The 20,956-nt window shown below is 50.6% G+C and overlaps 1 protein-coding gene across 1 annotated transcript; it reads left to right on the forward strand.

The window, feature by feature from the left end:
- Window positions 1–12,825, forward strand: TMEM88 (transmembrane protein 88). Its single transcript, XM_060255789.1, has 2 exons — window positions 1–273; window positions 10,109–12,825. Exons 1-2 carry the CDS (start codon window positions 1–3, stop codon window positions 10,373–10,375), a joined length of 540 nt encoding a protein of 179 aa, XP_060111772.1. The 3' UTR covers window positions 10,376–12,825.
- The last annotated feature ends 8,131 nt before the right edge of the window (window positions 12,826–20,956 follow it).

Genomic DNA, 20,956 nt, shown 5'->3' on the forward strand with positions numbered 1-20,956 from the left:
ATGGGCTTAGACAGTCGCTGCCCGAGAGCCGTGCCGGGGTCCCCGGATCTGGAGAGTGGCCCGGAGGCCTCCCCCCTGCCACCCCCACCATACGCCGGGGAAGGGGCCTTAGAGTTGCGGGGTTCTCTGGACTGCTGGGCCTGCGCGGTGCTGGTCACGCTCCAGAACTTGCTGGTGGGCCTCCTCAATCTTCTCTTGGTGGGGCTCATCTTTGGGGTCATCCTGTTCCCCGCAGGGATCCTTCTGGGATTCGGGTTCCTGTGCCATTCCAAGGTAAGCCCTGCTTCACCCATCTTATAGCTCCCCCCTCCCCTCCCCAGTTTGCTGAGGCTACAAAACTATTCTTGGGGACCACAAACATTGCCGGAAAGGATCAGGCCTGGGAAGACAGCAGCGGGGTGCAGGTGTGTATTGAGGAGCATTAGCAGAAATGCACTTTGGGGGTGCATGTATGTAGGAGAGAGCGCATGCTACAAATGCAAGGGTTGGATTCCTAGGATACGTGCTCCGATCTCTGAGATGTGATGTGCCGATGCCAAAGGATGCGGCAGTTTCTCTGAGCATGTTCAAAGTGTCTTTCTAACCCCGCTGAATAACGGAAACCGAGATTCCAGACCCAAGCCCTGGGAGGGGAAATCTACAGCCTCTTTGAGCACCCCCCCCCAAATTTATTTATTTATTTTATTTATTTATTTATTTTTAACCCGCCCTTCGGAGCCCTCTGCTCACGAGCTGTCGATCCCAGCGGAAGCTGGTTGAGGTAGCCGGCTCGAGGTTGACTCAGCCTTCCATCCTTCTTTTTGAGGTCGGTCAAAGGAGCACCCAGCTTGCTGGGGGTAAAGCGTAGAGGACTGGGGAAGGCAATGGCAAACCACCCCGTAAAAAGTCTGCCGTGAAAACGTTGTGAAAGCAACGTCACCCCAGAGTCGGAAACGACTGGTGCTTGCACAGGGGACTGCCTTTACCTTTTAAAGAGCCCCCTGGCTCAGAGTGGTAAAGCTGCAGTACTGCAGTCTGAGCTCCCTGCTCATGACCTGAGTTCGATCCCAGCGGAAGCTGGGTTTTCAGGTAGCCGGCTCGAGGTTGATTCAGCCTTCCATCCTTCCGAGGTAAAACAGTATAAGCAATAAAAGACCAATTTAAAATGTATAAAATCTAAAGCTACCTAGTGACAACAGAGACTACAATGGCAGGTTCTGCCTCACATCTCTCTCTCTCTCGTTCCTTTTTAAACTGTTTTAAGTGCAGGAGCGTTGGTGGAATTGCCCGGGTTGGTCTGTCTGGACCTTCAGCTGCTTTTAAAATCCAGGCGGGGGGGGGGGGGGGAGGGAGTGTGACACATTTCCTCCCCAGGACGTGGCTCACTGTCCTTTCTCCCCCCCCCCCCCAAATTTGAATCCTGCCAGATAAAGTGAATTCGAGCTGCTTTGTTAGACAAGAGGAGACGGGTTTTTTAAATTGCTGGCTGTCTCTTCTAGATCTTCACCTACACCCCGGTCGTCCCTCTGAGCTCTTTAGTCCCCTCCCATTCAGAGCAAACGGCTGCTTCCCATTGTTGCCAACTCCATGTTGGGAAATTCCTGGAGATCTCTGGGTGGAGTGCGGGAGGAGCGACTTTAGTGGGGCACAGTGCCGTAGATTCCACCCTTCACAGCAATCAAGGTGACTGGTCTTACTCTGGAAAACCAATCATGATTCTGGGAAATCTCTACCCCCCCTCCCCCACTTGGGGGTTGCCAACTCTGGCAAGCAATACCTCCCCATCCTGAACAAAATACTCATAGCTTCCAATCCTCCGGTCCAGTTCTGGGTTGCCTTTTACAGATACGCAAGGACAAGGGAGTGGCCCTAGGCGAAGATTTGAACCCAGGGCTCTGTTACACCAGTCTTGAATGACCCCGGCAGTTTTCTTATTCCTGAGCACTCTGAACCACACAGTTCTAGGGTTGCCAAGTCCAATCCAAGAAATATCTGGGGACTTTGGGGGGTGGAGCCAGGAGAAAGGCTGCGACCAGCATAACTGAACGCCAGACGGAGTACTGGCTATATTTAAAGCTTAGCTTTTAAATGCCTTTCCTCCATTGGAAATAATGAAGGAGGGGCACCTTCTTTTGGGCCTCATAGAATTGGACCCCCTGGTCCAATCTTTTTGAAACTTGGAGAGTCTTTTGAAGAGAGGTGGCAGATGCTATGCTGAAGATTTTGTGCCTCTACCTCAAATAACAGCCCCTACAGAGCCCTAGATACCCGCGGATCAATTCTCCATTATACCCTAAGGGTATCGGTCTCCATAGGGAATAATGGAATGCCCAGCAGACATTCCACACACACACACACACACCGTATTCTGATGACTCTGAAGTGGGGGGAGAGCTTCTAACCGGGGGATCCCCTGCCCCCACCTGGGTTTTGGCAACCCTACACAGCTCGTTCCCACCAACCCAAAACTGAGCCAGAAGATCATGTTGGGACCTTTGGAGGGGGGAGTCATTTTCAAAGGGAGGAAATTCGGCGCAGGTTTGGACAGCCTGTCTGTCATTGATGAGAAAGGCACTCTGCATATGCTCAAGGTGCCAGTTGTTCCAGGCCAGCTTGCCCCTCTGAGAGCCAGTTTGGTGTAGTGGTTAAGTGCGTGGACTCTGGGAGAACCGAGTTTGATTCCCCACTCCTCTATTTGCACCTGCTGGAATGCCCTTGGGTCAGCCATAGCTCTGGCAGAGGTTGTCCTTGAAAGGGCAGCTGCTCTGAGAGCCCTCTCAGCCCCACCCACCTCACAGCGTGTCTGTTGTGAGGGGAGAAGATATAGGACAGGCGTGGCCAATGGTAGCTCTCCAGATGTTTTTTGCCTACAACTCCCATCAGCCCCAGCCATTGGGCATGCTGGCTGGGGCTGATGGGAGTTGTAGGCAAAAAAAACATCTGGAGAGCTACCATTGGCCACCCCTGATATAGGAGATTGTAAGCCACTCTGAGTCTCTGATTCAGGGAGAAGGGCAGGGTATAAATCTGCAGTTTTTGTTCTCCTTCTTGTACGAGAATGCCTTCAGCAAGGTAATGCTGCTGTTTTAATCCCTTTAAAGCCAGGCAAGTTTGGTTGCTTGTTGGCTAAATCCAGTACCCATTTCTATGACATTTCAGGAATGCTTCCTTTTGCCCCTCATCCCCCACCTCTCCCAAAGGATCAACAGGCAAAAATCTTGCTAAGCCCTGGAATTTTGTTCGCTATTTACCCCCACGTGACCTCCAGATATTCTCCCCCCCTTTCGCCTCCCCCCCTCTGAAGTCATCCTAGCAGCTGTGGTCCCTCTAGGGTGGTCTTGGCTAAAGGGGATTTGGGGTGGGAGGCCACTGTGGAATGCTCTGAGCTTTAGCGGGTCTTGTGTGGATCACATCCGCATCCCCTTGATGGCGGGTGTGGGGGGGGGGCGGAAACAGGCAAATCTGTTTGGTCACAAGCTCAGGGCTGGTAGATTCAAATGTTGCATCTTGCCATTTGCGTGCTGGTTTCATTTTTTTTTTTTAATAACTCACCATTTTTATTTTTTAGAAAGTTAACGCCGCATATCCAGTACTGATCATATAAAAACAGAACCACGTACAATTATAAAGCATAAAGAAGCAATGAAAAACAGACACATAGATAAAAAAAATTCATGCACAAACAATTAACGCACATTTCCATCTTCACATCGTACTTTTACAGCCATTTAATACGGAATTTAGTCCTGGTATTTTGTTGGGATAGATAGATGAACTGGACAATGGTTTCTCATTTATATGTGCAAGGAAAGCAAACCATTTTTCGACAAAGGTGCCAGCTAATAAGGGATCTTCATATTTCAAAATGCAGGATGCCAACTTATCTTGAATCACGAGATCCCAGACTTTATCAAACCACTGACGAATACTGGGACTTCTGTCAGACTTCCAACATGGTGCCACGTTAATTGTAGCTGCCGTTAACAAGAGCGAAAGTAGCTCTAATTTCAGATTAGAACAAGGTTTCTCGTTCCGAATATTAAGAAGGATCGACTCAGGTAGGAAGGGAATATCCCAGCCTGTTATTTCCATAGCAATTTTAATCACTGATTTCCAAAATGAATTTATTATGGGACAGTCCCACCAACAATGTTTTAGCGTGCCTATTTCCCCACATCCTTTCCAACAATTGGATTTGAAGTCAAATTACTACGAAACAATTCTGGACGGCGTGCAATACCAGACTTTAAAATTTTGGATCTGATTTAATTTTTTTTTTAAATCATTCTTGTAATCTGCCTTGGGTCCCTGTGAGAAAGGCGGATTGTAATAATAACAATACAGAAAATAAAAGTTGATAACAAAAATAAAGTGGCTCCAGAAAGGGGAATGTGAAGAGACAGAAGGAGCCATTAAAACCAAGATTCGGAAGACCGGTGATAACAGCAAATGTTGACTTTGCACAACAAAGGATGCAATTGGTGGCCAAGGTGGCTGCAGTAAAATTTCTCAAACTGACTATAGAGAACCTCAGGATAAGAGTTGTAACTATACTTGCAAGAAGTATGGCTTACCATCAACTTGCAATCCCAGGGTAACAGAATAGACAAGAAAGAACAGGAGAAGAGCACAAATACCAAGACCTAGGAACAGAGTTAGAGTGCCTCGGGGAGAGGACCATTGTGCCAGTTGTCAGGGGGGCCGTTGAAGCAGTGCTGGAAGTCTTAGTAAACACCTGGACATTCTGGGCATAGAGCAAACAACACCAGCCCAACTCCAGAAGACAGTGGTGCTTGGAACATCAAGAATCCTGCGAAGATTATCCCTGCAATTCCCAAGAACTTGGCTAGAGCTCGAATTACAGAACACCTTCTTCCAGTCAAATATCTAACTGTGACAGTTCTCCAGAGCCAGTTTGGTTAAGTGCGTGGATTCTTATCTGGGAGAACTGGCTTGATTCCCCACTTCTCCACCTGCAACTGCTGGAGTGACCTTGGGTCAGTCATAACTCGTTTGAGTTTACGGGGAAAAGACAGAATATAAGCCTACTAAATAAATAAACTCTGTCAGAGGAGTTCTGGAAACTGCAGTTTCTGTCACTCAGACTCGCCTACCTCACAGGGTGTCTGTTGCGGGGAGGGGAAGAGAAAGATTGTAAACCACTCTCCTTCAGTTAGTGAAGGGCGGGGCATAAATCCAACCCTCCTGCTCTTCCTCTTCTTCTTCCTCCTGCTGGATGGCCCAGGCTAATCCAACCTCATCAAAGGTTGGAGACCACCAAGAAAGCCCAGGATTCGTATGCGGAGGCAAGCACCTCTGCTCAGTTGCCCTAGGGCAAATAGATGCTTTGGGAAGGTGGGCTTTGTAGCATTCCCCTCCCCAAATCCCACCCTCCCTAAGCTCTCTTCTAAAGCCCTCAGGAATGTCCCAGTTGGAAAACTGGGATAGGCGAGGCTGAGAGAGCTCTGACAGAAACTGCTGTTTCCAGAACAGCCTCACCGGCAACCCAGTGAGAGCAGAAACAGTTGTGGCCGGAAAGAGTACACAGCGGTAGGTCATAAACATGGGGGGGGGGGGAGAGAGAAAAGCACGGCCACCTAGGTGCAGGATCCCAGTTCAGCCTGTAAAATGCATTACTGGGAAATGAACTTTGCAAATGGGGATTCTTGGGAGAGCAGCTGCTGGGCCCGAAACTCTGGAATCTGTCTCCCAGATCTCCTTCTCCTCCCCACATACAGTGACACAAAGCAGATGCCAAAGCAGCCCAGGGCTTTGATAACCTTGCAGGGCGGGCCAACTGGAGGCTGCATTCCAGAAAGGATGGTCCGCCCTGCCCCCTTCTTCCTGCTGGGAGATATGGCCTGGGGCAGGGGTGTGGGGTGTGGGGGGAAGAGCTGTTTTTACAGGAAGTGCCTGGGCCCCTAGCTACGGGGGGGGGGGGGGGGGAAGGGGTTTGGAAAGGGCTGGCCTTTTTAAAGAAGTGGGAGCAAGAAGAGTGCAAGGGGCTGTAGGATTGGCAACTCCAGCCTGGGAAATTTCTGGAGACTTGGAAGCAAAAGTCTGCAGAGAGGGGGGATTTGGGGAGGGATTTTACCTAAAATCTGTGCTATATCATAGCGTTAGTCCTCTCCAGCAGGCGTTGTCTTCAGGGGAACTGCTCTCCATAGCTCAGTTGTAATTCCAGATCCCCAGGTCCTACCTGGAGGCTGGCAACCCTAGGATGGGTCTCCGACTGTTATTAACAGGGATGACATCATGGTGACGGCGATAGCGCTTCTGGAAAGGAACAAAGTCGGAGTCCAGTCGCACCTTTATGACCGACGTGTGCAAGCACACAAAAGCTTACATTCTGAATTAAACTTTGTTGATCTTAAAGGTGCTACTGAGAGGCAGTTTGGCGTAGTGGTTAAGTGCGCGGACTCTTATCTGGGAGAACTGGGTTTGATTCCCCACTCCTTCACTTCCAGCTGCTGGAATAGCCTTGGATTAGACATACGGTAGCTATTTCAGGAGTTTGTCCTTGAAAGGATAGCTTCGGTGAGAGCCCTCTCTGCTCCACCCACCTCACAGGGTTTCTGTGCTGGGGGGATTAGATATAGGAGACTGTAAGCCGCTCTGAGTGTCTGATTCAGAGAGAAGGAAAGGTCCCCTGTGCAAGCACCAGTCGTTTCCGACTCTGGAGTGACGTTGCTTTCACACCGTTTTCACGGCAGACTTTTTACAGGGTGGTTTGCCATTGCCTTCCCCGGTCATCTACACTTTCCCCCCCAGCAAGCTGGGGACTAATTTGACCGACCTCGGAAGGAAGGATGCAAGGCTGAGTCAACCTTGGGTCAGGCATAGCTCTCACAAGAATTGTCCTGTGAGTGCCCTCTCAGCCCCACCCACCTCACAGGGTGTCTGTTGTGGGGGAAGAAGATGCAGGAGATTGTAAGCCGCTCTGAGTCTCTGATACAGAGATAAGGGTGGGGTATAAATCTGCAATTCTTCTAAATATTTCCAGGAATTTACTTCATTGTTTACTTCATTTCTACCCCACCTTTCTCTTCAATGGCGATCTATAAAGACTGTGGGCTCACCCGCAGGGGGAAGGGTCGTTTTAAGGAGGGGGCTGGCCCTTCCCAAGAGAGGGCTAAGGAAGACACCTTTACTTGGGCACGTTTCAGTATGCCTGCCTTTTGTCACCCCAACACCCAGGACCAGGGTGTTACGACTGGGCACGCGGAGCTGCTGGTTGAGTAGCCAATCCCCAGGTGAGGGCAGGGGATCCCCCAGTTTGGAGGCCCTCCCCCTGCTTCAGGGTGATCAGAAAGCGGGGGGAGGGAGGAGGGACATGTCTACTGGGCACTCCGTTGTTCCCTATGGAGACCGATTCCCATAGGATATAATAGATAATTGATCCAGGGTTATCTGGGGCTTAAGAGCCCCGTGGCGCAGAGTGTTAAAGCTGCATTACTGCAGTCTTAAGCTCTGCTCGCGTCCTGAGTTCGATCCCCGGCGGAAGCTGGGTTTTCAGGTAGCTGGCTCGAGGTTGACTCAGCCTTCCATCCTTCCGAGGTCGGTCAAAGGAGTACCCAGCTTGCTGTGGGGGGGGGGGGGAAGTGTCGATGACTGGGGAAGGAAATGGCAAACCACCCCTCAAAAAGTCTCCTGTGCAAAAGTTGTGAGAGCAACATCACCAGAAACGACTGGTGCTTGCACAGGGGACCTTTCCTTTCCTATCTGGGGCTCAGAGGGGGGGGGGGCTGTTTTTTTAGTTAGAGGTACCAGATTTCCAGCATAGCAGCCAATGCCTCTCCTTGAAACACCCTCTAAGGTTCAAAAATACTGGACCAGGGGGTCCCATTCTGTGAGCCCCCAAAGAAAGTGCCCCTATCCTTCATTATTTCCAGTGGAGGAAGGCATTTAAAAGGTGTGCAGTCCCTTTAAAAGTGATGGCCAGAACTCCCTTTGGAGTTCACTTATGCTTGTCACAACCTTGCGCCCGGCTCCACCTCCAATGTCTCCTGGCTCCACCCCCGAAGTCCCCAGATATTTCTCGGTGGACTTGGCATCTCTAGCTGCTGGCTGCTGCTGGGGGGGGGGGAATGATGAAGTGCTCTGGCACACAGGTGCACTTTTGCGACTTGCATTTGAGAACCCACTGACATAGAATCATAGAGTTGGAAGGGACCTCCAGGGTCATCTAGTCCAACCCCCTGCACAATGCAGGAAACTCACAAACACCTCCCCCTAAATTCACAGGATCTTCATCGCTGTCAGATGGCCATCTAGCCTCTGATTAAACCCCTCCAAGGAAGGAGAGCCCACCACCTCCCAAGGAAGCCTGTTCCAGTGAGGAACGGCTCTAATGTCAGGAAGTTCATAGAATCACAGAGCTGGAAAGGACCTCCAAGGTCATCTAGTCCAACCCCTTGCACAATGCAGAAAACTCACAAACACCTTCCCCTAGATTCACAGGATCTTCATCGCTGTCAGATGGCCATCTAGCCTCTCTTGAAAAACCTCCGAGGAAGGACAGCCCACCACCTCCCAAGGAGGAAGCCTGTTCCACTGAGGAACCGCTCGAATGGTCAGGAAGTTCTTCCTAGTGTTTAGCCGGAAACTCTTTTGATTTAATTTCAATCCATTGGTTCTGGTCCTACCTTCTGGGGCCACAGAAAACAATTCCACACCATCCTCTATAGGACAGCCCTTCAAGTCCTTGAAGATGGTGATCCTATCACCTCTCAGCTGCCTCCTTCCCAGGCTAAACATCCCCAGCTCCTTCAACCTTTCCTCATAGGACTTGGTCTCCAGAGACCCCTCTATAGGACAGCCCTTCAAGTCCTTGAAGATGGTGATCCTATCACCTCTCAGCCGCCTCCTCTCCAGGCTAAACATCCCCAGCTCCTTCAACCTTTCCTCATAGGACTTGGTCTCCAGACCCCTTACCATCTTTATCGCCCTTCTCTGGACCCGTTCCGGCTTGTTTATATCTTTCTTAAAATGTGGTGCCCAAAACTGAACACAAGACTCCAGATGAGGTCTTACCAGAGCAGAGTAAAGCAATACCATCACATCACGTGATCTGGACACTAGACTTCTGTTGATACAGCCCAAAATTGCATTTGCCTTTTTTAGCCACCGCATCACACTGTTGACTCATGTTCAGCGTATGATCCACTAAGACCCCGAGATCCTTTTCGCACATACTACTGCTAAGACAAGCCTCCCCCATCTTATAACCATGCATTGGATTTTTCCTACCTAAATACAGAACTTTACATTTATCCCTGTTAAAATTCACTTTATTGGTTTTAGCCCAGTTTTCCAGCTTGTCAAGGTCATCCTGTATCCTGTTTCGGTCTTCTGTGTTTGCAACCCCTCCCAATTTAGTATCACCTGCCAATTTAATAAGCATCCCCTCTATTCCTTCATCCAAATCATTGATAAAAATGTTGAACAAAACAGGTCCCAGGACAGATCCTTGAGGCACTCCACTTGTCACTCCTCTCCGAGAGGACGAGGAACCATTCACAAGCACTCTTTGGGTGCGTTCTGTCAACCAGTTACAGACCCACCTAACGGTAACAGAATCCAAACCACATTTTACCATAGGCTTCCCAATCCCCAGGTCCCAGAGGTCCCCCACAACCATCATGCACCTCCATGAACAATTCCCATAGGGAATGATGGGGAATTGATCCGCAGGTATCGGGGGCTCTGGGGGGGCTGTTTTTTGAGATAGAGGCACCAAATTGTATATATCATCTAGTGCCTCTCCCCAAAATACCTCCCAAGTTTCAAAAATATTGGACCAGGGGGTCCAATTCTAGGAACCCCAAAAGAAGGTGCCCCTATCCTTCATTATTTCCTATGGAAGGACGGCGTTTAAAAAGATGTGTAGTCCCTTTAAATGTGATGGCCAGAACTCCCTTGAAGTTCAATTATGCTTGTCACACCCTTGTTTTTAGCCTCGCCCCAATGTCTCCTGGCTCCACCCCCCAAGTCCCCAGATATTTCTTGAATTGGACTTGGCAACCCTATTTTACCAACTTGTCAGCAAAGACAGTATGTGCAACTTTATCAAAAGCCTTACTGACGTGCTCACTGTGGTCTCTCCATCCCCCCCACCTTCTCTCTGCAGTTCTTGGACACCCAGGCCGAGTACTGCACAGCCCATCTTCATGACTCCGGCTCCATCGCTCTCCTCGTGGTGGGATTCGCTCTCCTGGTGCCTCTCTTGGTCTTGGCGCTGGCTGCCTACTGTCGGGTGGCGCGTCGCCTGCAGCTGGGCTACTGCCTCATCCCCTACAGCAAAGCCGTCTACAAGAACCTGCCCGTGTCCCGCTACCAGAGTTCCAGTTGCTGCTGCGCCCAGGATCTTGACTCTGTGGAGAAAGTTTGGGTCTGAGATGGGAGGGGCAAGGGGGCACGTTGGGACTGGGGGCGGGTGGGGGGCGGAAGCAGTAGGGTTGCCAATCCCCAGGTGGGGGCAGGGGATCCCCCGGTTTGGAGACCCTCCCCCCGCTTCAGGGTCGTCAGAAAGCGGGGGGAGGGGAGGGAAATGTCTGCTGGGATCTCTGTTATTCCCTAGGGAGATTTATTCCCATAGAAAATCGTGGAGAATTGATCTGCGGGTATCTGGGGCTCTGCGGGGGCTGTTTTTGGGGGTAGGAGCACCAAATTTTCAGTATGGCATCTAGTGCCTCTCCCCAAAATATCCCCCAAGTTTCAAAAAGATTGGATCAGGGGGTCCAATTCTATGAGCCCCCAAAGAAGGTGCCCCTATCCTTCATAATTTCCTATGGAAGGAAGGCAGGCATTGAAAAGGTGTGCCGTCCCTTTAAATGTGAGGGGCAGAACTCCCTTTGGAGTTCAATTATGCCTGTCACAGCCTTGCTCTTGGCTCCACCCCTAATGTCTCCTGGCTCCATCTGCAGAGTCCCCAGATATTTCTTGAATTGGACTTGGCAACCTTAGAAAGCAGCTGGGGGGAGGGAGAATGGAAAGAGTTTATTAAGAAGCATAAATCCAATATCTTCATCTTCATTGGGGGAGAAAAGGAAGCGGGTGAGCTCTAAAGAACTGGCTCCCTCCCCCCCCCCCCGCCGACACACAGCAGATACTTCACAGCAGTGAGGTTTGCAGCAGTGCATCAGACTCTCCCCACTCTCAGGCTCACAGGTGTGCAAGCCCCCAGAGAGGGGCTGAATTCCAGCCCAAGACCGCTGCATCCCCTACGAAGAGAGGGGGAAGAGGAAAGCTGATTTGGCTGAAGAACTACAGCACCAAAATCGTCCCTCTGTGGATCATAAGCCGTTCAGCCGGGAAAAGGATCGATATATGCTTTTGCCTGACTTTGGGAGGGGCGAGGAAAATGTTGCAGTCTTTGCGTTGTCTGGTTAATGGACAAGAGTAGGTATTTTGAGTGCCTCCTGGGATCATGATGGGCAGCGCCTGCCCTCCGCTTCCCGAAAAGAAACCTTGAGGGATGCTGATATCTGATCTTTTCCCTTGTTGCTGAAGGGCGGGGAGTGGGGGGCGGGAGTTGGAGAATTTGACTTATCCATACTGGGAGCTGAGCAGATGGGGCAGATTTAAGTGAAGTGCAGCCTTCCCTGTAAGCTGCGGGGTCTTGTGAGCAAAAATTCTACTTTGTGAGCGACTGGCATTAAAGTGGTGAGCTGCTGCATCAATGAGGGTGCTCTGGGATCATCCGTCCTGAGCGAAGACAAAAAAGGTGTGAGCTGGAGGCTAAAAATCTGTGAGCTAGCTCACACTAACTCAGCTTGGAGGGAACACGGGTGAAGTGTGTGACTGGAACGGGGAGTGGGGGGGGGGGAAGCTATCCGCCCTAGCAAGAAGCTCTCTTGGGGCCAGCGGAACTCATTGCAACTTGATCTGCGCTTGCTGTTTAGCGATGGGGCAAGCGATAGGAAAGGGAGGCAGATGAATGGCCCCATGGATCATTTTGCTGCGGCAATCTGAATTTCAGCCCAAGTTGTGTAGCAGACATCTACTGCACCGGGGTGGGGTGGAGCCTCACAAGTTCTGTATGGGTCAGCCCTTTGCTCTACTTGCCTTCCATTCTTGTGATATTCAGAGCTCTTTTTTTGTAGCAGGAACTCCTTTGCCTATTAGAATCATAGAGTTGGAAGGGACCTCTAGGGTCATCTAGTCCAACCCCCTGCACAATGCAGGAAACTCACAAACACCTCCCCCTAAATTCACAGGATCTTCATTGCTGTCAGGTGGGCATCCGGCCTCTGTTTAAAAACCTCCAAGGAAGGAGAGCCCACCACCTCCCAAGGAGGAAGCCTCTTCCACTGAGGAACCACACTAATGGTCAGGAAGTTCTTACTAATGTTGAGCCGGAAACTCTTTTGATTTAATTTCAACCCCTTGGTTCTGGTCCTACCTTCCGGGGCCACAGAAAACAATTCCACACCATCTGACAACCCTTCAAGTCCTTGAAGATGGTGATCCTGTCACCTCTCAGCTGCCTCCTCTCCAGGGTAAACATCCCCAGCTCCTTCAACCTTTCCTCAGAGGACTTGGTCTCCAGACCCCTCACCATCTTTGTCGCCCTCCTCTGGACCCGTTCCAGTTTGTCTATATCCTTCTTAAAATGCCACACACCCCTGATGTAGCCAATCCTCCTGGAGCTTCCAGGGCTCTTCTTCCAGGATTGGCTACATCAAGGGGGTGTGGCCTAATAGGCAAAGGAGTTCCTGCTACAAAAAAAAAAAAAAGCCCTGGATATTATACATATATCTCTAAAAACTTCTGCTTGGCTCAGTCATCAAGCTGTTCTAATCTGAAATGTATTGAGACAGTTCCTTCAATATACTTCTTTTCCCCTTGATTGATTGATTTGCCTTGCTGATACCACTCCTTTCTCCCCAGTGGATGCCCAAAGCGGGTTGCATTTCTCTCTCCTTGCCTCCATTTTATCCGCCTCACCCACAATGCCGTGAGGTAGGTTAAGGCTGAGAGCCTGTGACTGACGCCAGGCCTCGTGATGAGCTTCCCCAGCAGACTTGGGATTCGAACCTGGGTCCCTTGGTGGCGCGTCGTTGCCTGAGACTGGCTCAGCGGCAGAGCCTCTGCTTGGCATGCAGAAGGTCCCAGGTTCCATCTGACCCTCTGGACCATGACGCCATGCTGGCCTTTGCACACTGCCTGTGCCTTCGTTGCAAAGAGCGAGGGGGTTTGGTTCAGGCCCCGTCCCCAGTCGCTCACCACAGTTTCCTTGGTGGCCCATCGTTGGCTGAGTTTTTGGGTACGGAAGGGGCACGAAAGGGCTTGCGTGTGTCACATAAGAAGAAAAGTTTGACAAGTCCTATGATTGGGAGTAGGCTTGCCAAGTGGGAGGGATGGTGGCTCAGTGGTAGAGCATCTGCTTGGGAAGCAGAAGGTCCCAGGTTCAATCCCCGGCATCTCCAACTAAAAAGGGTCCAGACAAATAGGTGTGAAAAACCTTAGCTTGAGACCCTGGAGAGCCACTGCTGGTCAGGGGAGGGATGGTGGCTCTAGGAGGGTGGGTGGGATACTCAGTGGTAAAGCATCTGCCTGGTAAGCAGAAGGTCCCAGGTTCAATACCCGGCATTTCCAACTAAAAAGGGTCCAGGCAAATAGGTGTGAAAAACCTTAGTTTGAGACCCTGGAGAGCCACTGCTGGTCAGGGAAGGGACGGTGGCTCTGGGAGGGTGGGTGGGACTCTTAGTGGTAAAGCATCTGCCTGGTAAGCAGAAGGTCCCAGGTTCAATCCCCGGCATCTCCAACTAAAAAGGGTCCAGGCAAGTAGATGTGAAAAACCTCAGCTTGAGACCCCGGAGAGCCGCTGCCAGTCTGAGTAGAAAAGACTGACTTTGATGGAACCAGGGTCTGATTCAGTAGAAGGCAGCTTCATATGTTTATATGTTTAAATCCAATTCAATAAATAACTGAGGACTTTGGGGGTGGAGCCAGGAGACTTTGGGGGTGGGGCCAAGAGACATTGGGGGCGGAGCCAGGAGCAAGGGTGTGACAAGCATCATTGAACTCCAAAGGAAGTTCTGGCCATCACATCTCAAGCATAATAATGCATAAGAAATAATGAAGGATAGGGGCACCTTCTTTTGGGGCTCATAGAATTGGACACCCTGGTACAATCATTTGGAAACTTGGGGGGTATTTTGGGGAGAGGCACTAGATGCTATACTGAAACTTTGGTGCCTCTACCTCAAAAAACAGCCCCCCCCTCAGAGCCCCTGATACCCATGGATCAATTCCCCATCATTCCCTAAACCTGCCAGAGATCTAGAGCTGTGGGTCTTCTCTATTCAAAAATGTCGCTTTCCTAGCCTCTGTGGTTGTCGGGATTCTTGGCAGGCCTGAGGGGAAGAGTAGGCCGCCTGCTGCCCGACCTAATGGGACCCTGCCAGGGCAAGGCTAGGCTTCCACCGGGCCTGTCAGCTGAGCTGGCAAACTGGAGGTCGACTCAAGGGTAGGGCTGCCAGTCCCCAGGCGGGTCCGGAAGGAGAGCAACAGCTCCGTGCACCAGATGCCTCTTGCCCAATTATCTTTTTTTTTAGGGAGTTCCATAAAGAATACTTTCTCCCAAAAAACTGAAATGCCAATTTCTTTTACTGGTAGCAAAAATGTAGAAACGTCCCAATTTGCACAAGGTATGCAGAGGATACTTCAACACAGATTCAAAGTACCAAGATCAGCTTACAGGCATAACCGGTCTGTGTTTCTGTTTTGCATTACTGAACCTATGAAGCTGCCTTCTACTGAATTAGACCTTCGGTCCATCAAAGTCTGTATTATCTACTCAGACTGGCAGCAGCTCTCCAGGGTCTCAAGCGGAGGTTTTCCACGCCTACTTGCCTGGACCCTTTTTAGTTGGAGATGCTGGGGATTGAACCTGGGACTTTCTGCTTCCCAAGCAGATGCTCTACCACTGAGCCACCGTTCCTCCCCTTAAGCCAGTACCATCTACTCAGACTGGCACCGGCTCCCTAAGGTCTCAAGCTGAGGTTTTTCATGCCTACTTGCCTGGACCCTTTTGAGTTGGATATGCTGGGGATTGAACCTGGGACCGTCTGCTTACCAAGCAGATGCTCTGCCACTGAGCCACCATCTCTCCCCTGCTCTCCAGGGTCCCAAGCTGAGGTTTTTCGTGCCTACTTGCCTGGACCCTTTTGAGTTGGAGATGACAGGGATTGAACCTGGGACCTTCTGCTTACCAAGCAGATGCTCTACCAACTGCTTTATCCAAGCTACAGTTTTGTGCCACTATTTTGCTTTACTCTTCACACTTACGCATGATTCTCAACACATTTACTCCAACAATAGCTGATAAAATTGGATAAGAGGCATCTTGAGCACGGAGCTGCTGCACTCCTTCCAGTCTTCTGTCCATGTGACTTTTTTCTGTTATTTAATACCCAAGTGGGGGGAGGGGATCCCCCAGTTTGGAGGCCTTCTCCTTGCTTCAAGGTCATCCACTTGTTTTACACCCCTGCCCTAGACCCTTGCTCTCACCCACTCCTCACAACTGAAAACAGCCAACTGAGACATGAGATTGGAGTCTGGACGTGGCCTGGATCATGGATTCTTGGGTGAGGTATAACATCTCAGGCTGTTGGTTCCCTCTCCAGTGTTCCCTACAAGCTGTGGAGTCTTGTGAGCAAAAATTCTACTTTGTGAGTTACTGGCATTAAAGTTGTGAGCTGCTGCATAAATTAGTTTGCTCTAGGGCCATTTTTCCTGAGCTGAGACAAAGATGAAGATGAAGATAGAAGATATTGGATTTATATCCCGCCCTCCACTCCGAAGAGTCTCAGAGTGCCTCACAATCTCCTTTCCCTCCCCCCCCCCCACAACAGACACCCTGTGAGGTAGAGGAAGATATTGGATTTATATCCCGCCCCCCCACTCCAAAGGTCTCAGAGCGGCTCACAATCTCCTTTAGCTTCCTCCCCCACAACAGACACCCTGTGAGGTAGATCAAGATATTGGTTTTATACCCTGCCCCCCACTCCGAAGAGTCTCAGAGCGGCTCACAATCTCCTTTCCCTTCCTCCCCCACAACAGACACCCTGTGAGGTAGATGAAGATATTGGATTTATATCCCGCCCTCCACTCCGAAGAGTCTCAGAGCGGCTCACAATCTCCTTTACCTTCCTCCCCCACAACAGACACCCTGTGAGGTAGATGAAGATATTGGATTTATATCCCGCCTCCCACTCCAAAGAGTCTCAGAGCGGCTCACCATCTCCTTTCCCTTCCTCCCCCCACAACAGACACCCTGTGAGGTAGATGAAGATATTGGATTTATATCCTGCCCTCCACTCCGAAGAGTCTCAGAGCGGCTCACAATCTCCTTTACCTTCCTCCCCCACAACAGACACCCTGTGAGGTAGATGAAGATATTGGATTTATATCCCGCCTCCCACTCCAAAGAGTCTCAGAGCGGCTCACCATCTCCTTTCCCTTCCTCCCCCCACAACAGACACCCTGTGAGGTAGATGAAGATATTGGATTTATATCCTGCCCTCCACTCCGAAGAGTCTCAGAGCGGCTCACAATCTCCTTTACCTTCCTCCCCCACAACAGACACCCTGTGAGGTGGGTGGGGCTGGAGAGGGCTCTCACAGCAGCTGCCCTTTCAAGGACAACCTCTGCCAGAGCTGTGGCTGACCCAAGGCCATGCCAGCAGGTGCAAGTGGAGGAGTGGGGAATCAAACCCGGTTCTCCCAGATAAGAGTCCGCATACTTAACCACTACACCAAGCTGGCTCTCAAAAATGTGTGAGCTGGAGGCTAAAAAATTGTGAGCTAGCTCACACTAACTCATAGAATCATCGAGTTGGAAGGGGCCTCCGGGGTCATCTAGTCCAAACCCTTGCACAAATACCTACTCCAAATTCACAGGAACTTCATCGCTGTCAGATGGCCATCTAGCCTCTGTTTTAAAACCTCCAAGGAAGGAGAGCCCACCACCTCCCGCGGAAGCCTGTTTCACTGAGGAATCGCTCGAACGGTCAGGAAGTTCTTCCTAATGTTTAGCCGGAAACTCTTTTGATTTAATATCAACCCAGTGGTTCTGGTCCTACCTTCCGGGGCCACAGAAAACAATTCCACACCATCCTCTATAGGACAGCCCTTCAGGTCCTTGAAGATGGCGATCATATAACATCTCAGCCACCTCCTCTCCAGGCAAAACATGCCCAGCTCCTTCAACCTTTCCTCACAGAACTTGGGTCTCCAGACCCCTCCCCATCTTTGTCGCCCTCCTCTGGACCCGTTCCAGCTTGTCTATATCTTTCTTAAAATGTGGTGCCCAAAACTGAACACAAGACTCCAGGTGAGGTCTTACCAGACCAGAGTAATACCATCACATCACATGATCTGGACACTAGACTTCTGTTGAGACTGCCCAAAATTGCATTCGCTTAGAGGGAACCCGGTTTGTCTCCCTCCTACAGCCAAGGTTGTACAGGCTAGCCCAATCTCATCTAGGGAGCCAAACAGGGTCGGCCCTGGTGAGTCTTTGGATGAGAGACCACCAAGGAAGTCCAGGGTCGCTACGCAGAGGCAGGCAATGGCCGACCACCTCTGAACGTCTCCTGCCTTGGAAACCCTACCGGGTCGCTGTAAACCAGCTGCGACTCCGTGGCGCTTTCCACCACTCCCTACAAGAGTGTCGAGAAAGCATTTTCCCTCCGTCAAGGGAAACCCACGGGGCCCTACCTGGGCCCCTCCCCTGTGGGGCTTGCAGGTGTCTGAGGCGCAAAGGAAACCCGGCTCTGGGCCGTGGGGCCGCCAAGGGGAAGATCCTGTTCCAAACAGGATAAGGAAGAGTTGAGTCAGCCCTGGAAACCGCGAGAGAGTCTGCTGGAAACTCCACGCTCAGCCAGGAGGAAGGAACCTTGGATAAGATAAGACAGCTGCCACGGGCTCTCCCTCCCTGTGCTCCCTGTTGTGTTATTTTGGGGGTGGGGAACAGACCTTCCAGATGTTTCTGGAGAGGTTTGGAGCCGGTGGAGGGCAAGAGCTTACCCCCTGCTCCCAAAGGGTAGGCTCGTTAACGAAACTAGTGACGATGGGGCCATCCCCTTAACCAGGGCTTTTTTTTTCGTAGAGGAAGCCCAGCAGGAACTCATTTGCATATTAAGCCATGCCCCCCTGACATCACCATTGTTTCCCATAGGGTTCTTATGGAGAAAAAAAGCCCAGCGGGAAGTCATTTGCATATTAGGCCACACCCTCTGGTGTCAAGCCAGCCGGAACTGCGTTCCTGGGCGCTCCTGCTCAAAAAAAGCCCTGCCCTTAATGGCCAGATCTTGGAACAGTGTCTCAGTGGTAGAGCATCTGCTTGGGAAGCAGAAGGTCCCAGGTTCAATCCCCGGCATCTCCAACTCAAAAGGGTCCAGGCAAGTAGGCGTGAAAAACCTCAGCTTGAGACTCTGGAGAGCCACTGCTGGTCAGGGGAGGGATGGTGGCTCAGTGGTAGAGCATCTGCTTGGGAAGCAGAAGGTCCCAGATTCAATCCCCTGGCATCTCCAACTAAAAAAGGTCCAGGCAGGTGGGCGTGAAACACCTCAGCTTGAGCCCCTGAAGAGCCGCTGCCAGTCTGAGTGGACAAGCAAGCAGGCAAATCTACATTTATACCCAATATTGAGGACCCACGTATAACTGTGTTTGAGAGAGTGGTTATGGAAGGAAGGCATTGAAAAGGTGTGCCGTCCCTTTAAATGTGATGGCCAGAACTCCCTATGGAGTCCAATGATGCTTGTCACAGCCTTGATCTTGGCTCTACCCCTAATCTCTCCTGGCTCCATCCCCAAAGTCCCCAGATATTTCTTAAATTGGACTTGGCAACCCTATTCAGTGCATAAAGTCCACGTGCGCAAAGACTCGTTGTGAACATGGACTATGCGCAAAAGGACTGTCCTTTCTCTGCCGTGGGATCCTCCCTCGTGGAAGAGACTGTTTTTGCTGTGTTTGGTATCTCTGAGTCTTTTAAGAAATTTGACACAGAGTCTATACATTTTTGGAATGTGTTTATTTCTTGAACACAGTTTTGTGTTTTCCCTGCCCTTCTTTAGAGAGGCTGTCTCAAGGCAAAGATTGCCTCATTCCTCTTCTACGGCTAGCCAGGGCAAAGCTCGGGGGTCCGCTTGGACTCATTGGGGGTGGGGGCAGGTCCAGGAGGTCCAGAAGTGCGTCCCTTCCCCCATCACCAATGACCAGGTGGGAACCGAGTCCCCATCGTGCCTCCGCTCCTGCCCTAGGCAGCCTTGGCTTAGCTCACATGATGGTTCCCCGATGTGAGGTCACTGCAGGTCCCATCCCAGGGCCTTTTCCGTGGAGGCCCCTAGGATATGGAATTAGCTGCCACTCAGGGTACATTCAGCGGCCCCGTGGCACAGAGTGGTAAAGCAGCAGTACTGCAGTGCTGTGGTCTGAACTCTCTGCTCACGACCTGAGTTCGATTCCGGCGGAAGCTGGATTCAGGTAGCCCACCCAAGGTTGCCTCAGCCTTCCATCCTTCCAAGGTTGGTCAAATGAGTCCCCAGCTTGCTGGGGGGAAAGCATAGATGACTGGGGAAGGCAATGGCAAATCACCCCCGTAAAAAGTCTGCCGTGAAAACGTGAAAGCAACGTCACCCCAGAGTCAGAAACGACTGGTGCTGGTACAGGGGACCTTTCCTTTTTTTCCAGGGTACATTGAGAGGCACAAAGCTGCAGTACTGCAGTCCTAAATTCTGCTCACGACCTGAGTTTGATCCCCGGCGGAAGCTGGGTTTTCAGGTAGCCGGCTCGAGGTTGACTCAGCCTTCCATCCTTCCGAGGTCGGTCAAATGAGTCGCCAGCTTGCTGGAGGGAAAGTTTAGATGACCGGGGAAGGCAATGGCAAACCACCCCGTAAAAAGTCTGCTGTGAAAACATTGTAAAAGCAATGTCACCCCAGAGTCGGAAACTACTGTTGCTTGCACAGGGGACCTTTCCTTTCCTTTTCCTTTCAGAGTACATTTGCACCTCCCGCCCATTATCAGGAGAGGCTGTAAAACTGTATTTGTCCGTTGGCTGGAAGAATCTTTGCCAGTCTGTTTTTGATTTCTATTATATTTGAAATGCATTTTTGTTCTGATCTGGGTAACCCAGGCAAGCCCGATCTTGTCAGATCTTGGAAGCTAAGCAGCGTCGTCTCTGGCAAGTATTTGGATGGGAGACCTCCTTGGAATACCAGAGCTGGAAGGCAGAAGCAGGCTTTATTCAGCCACCTCTCTGAATATTCTCCATGCTCCCAGTAGAAGTCAATCACCAGAGATCGTCATGACTTCCAAGTACCCAGGTACACACACAAATACAAAAATGCCTCCCAAAATTATTTCTATTTTTCAGATACTTTTATGTGCATCATCTTGTCCCATTTCTTTTGGCGGAGGGGAGTTTTTAAAAATAGATTAAAAATAATAATAAGAAAAAAGATATTGGCTTTAATACCCCACTCTCCACTCCGAATTTCAGAGTGGCTCACAATCTCCTTTATCTTTCTCCTCCACAACAGACACCCTGTGAGGTAGGTGGGGCTGAGAGGGCTCTCACAGCAGCTGCCCTTTCGAGGACAACCTCTGCCAGAGCTATAGCTGACCCAAGGCCATTCCAGCAGATGCAAGTGGAGGAATGGGGAATCAAACCCTGTTCTTCCAGATAAGAGTCCACACACTTAACCACTACACCAAACTGGCTCTCTATGACTATCAGATGAAGACACACAGCATACACTCAAGTGGCTAAATTCAGAAGCCTGGTTCCAGTTCATTTTGTAAACAGAGGTGTTTCTAAGTCCGGAAAAGGGCAACTAGGATGCTTAAAGGTCTGGAACATTTTCCCCTATGAAGAAAGGTTAAAACGCTTGGGGCTCTTTAGCTTGGAGAAATCGACTGAGGGGTGACATGAGAGAGGTTGACAAGATTATGCCTGGATAGAGAAGG

Source organism: Heteronotia binoei, chromosome 15 (assembly GCF_032191835.1).
Source record: "Heteronotia binoei isolate CCM8104 ecotype False Entrance Well chromosome 15, APGP_CSIRO_Hbin_v1, whole genome shotgun sequence".
NCBI lineage: Eukaryota > Metazoa > Chordata > Lepidosauria > Squamata > Gekkonidae > Heteronotia > Heteronotia binoei.

What these genes read in the sequence shown, in the direction of transcription:
- TMEM88 (XM_060255789.1), top strand. Translation starts at nt 1, where the DNA reads ATGGGCTTAGACAGTCGCTGCCCGAGAGCCGTGCCGGGGTCCCCGGAT. An exon ending in GGTTCCTGTGCCATTCCAAG is followed by an intron (nt 274 to 10,108) that starts GTAAGCCCTGCT and finishes TTCTCTCTGCAG; the next exon opens with TTCTTGGACACCCAGGCCGA.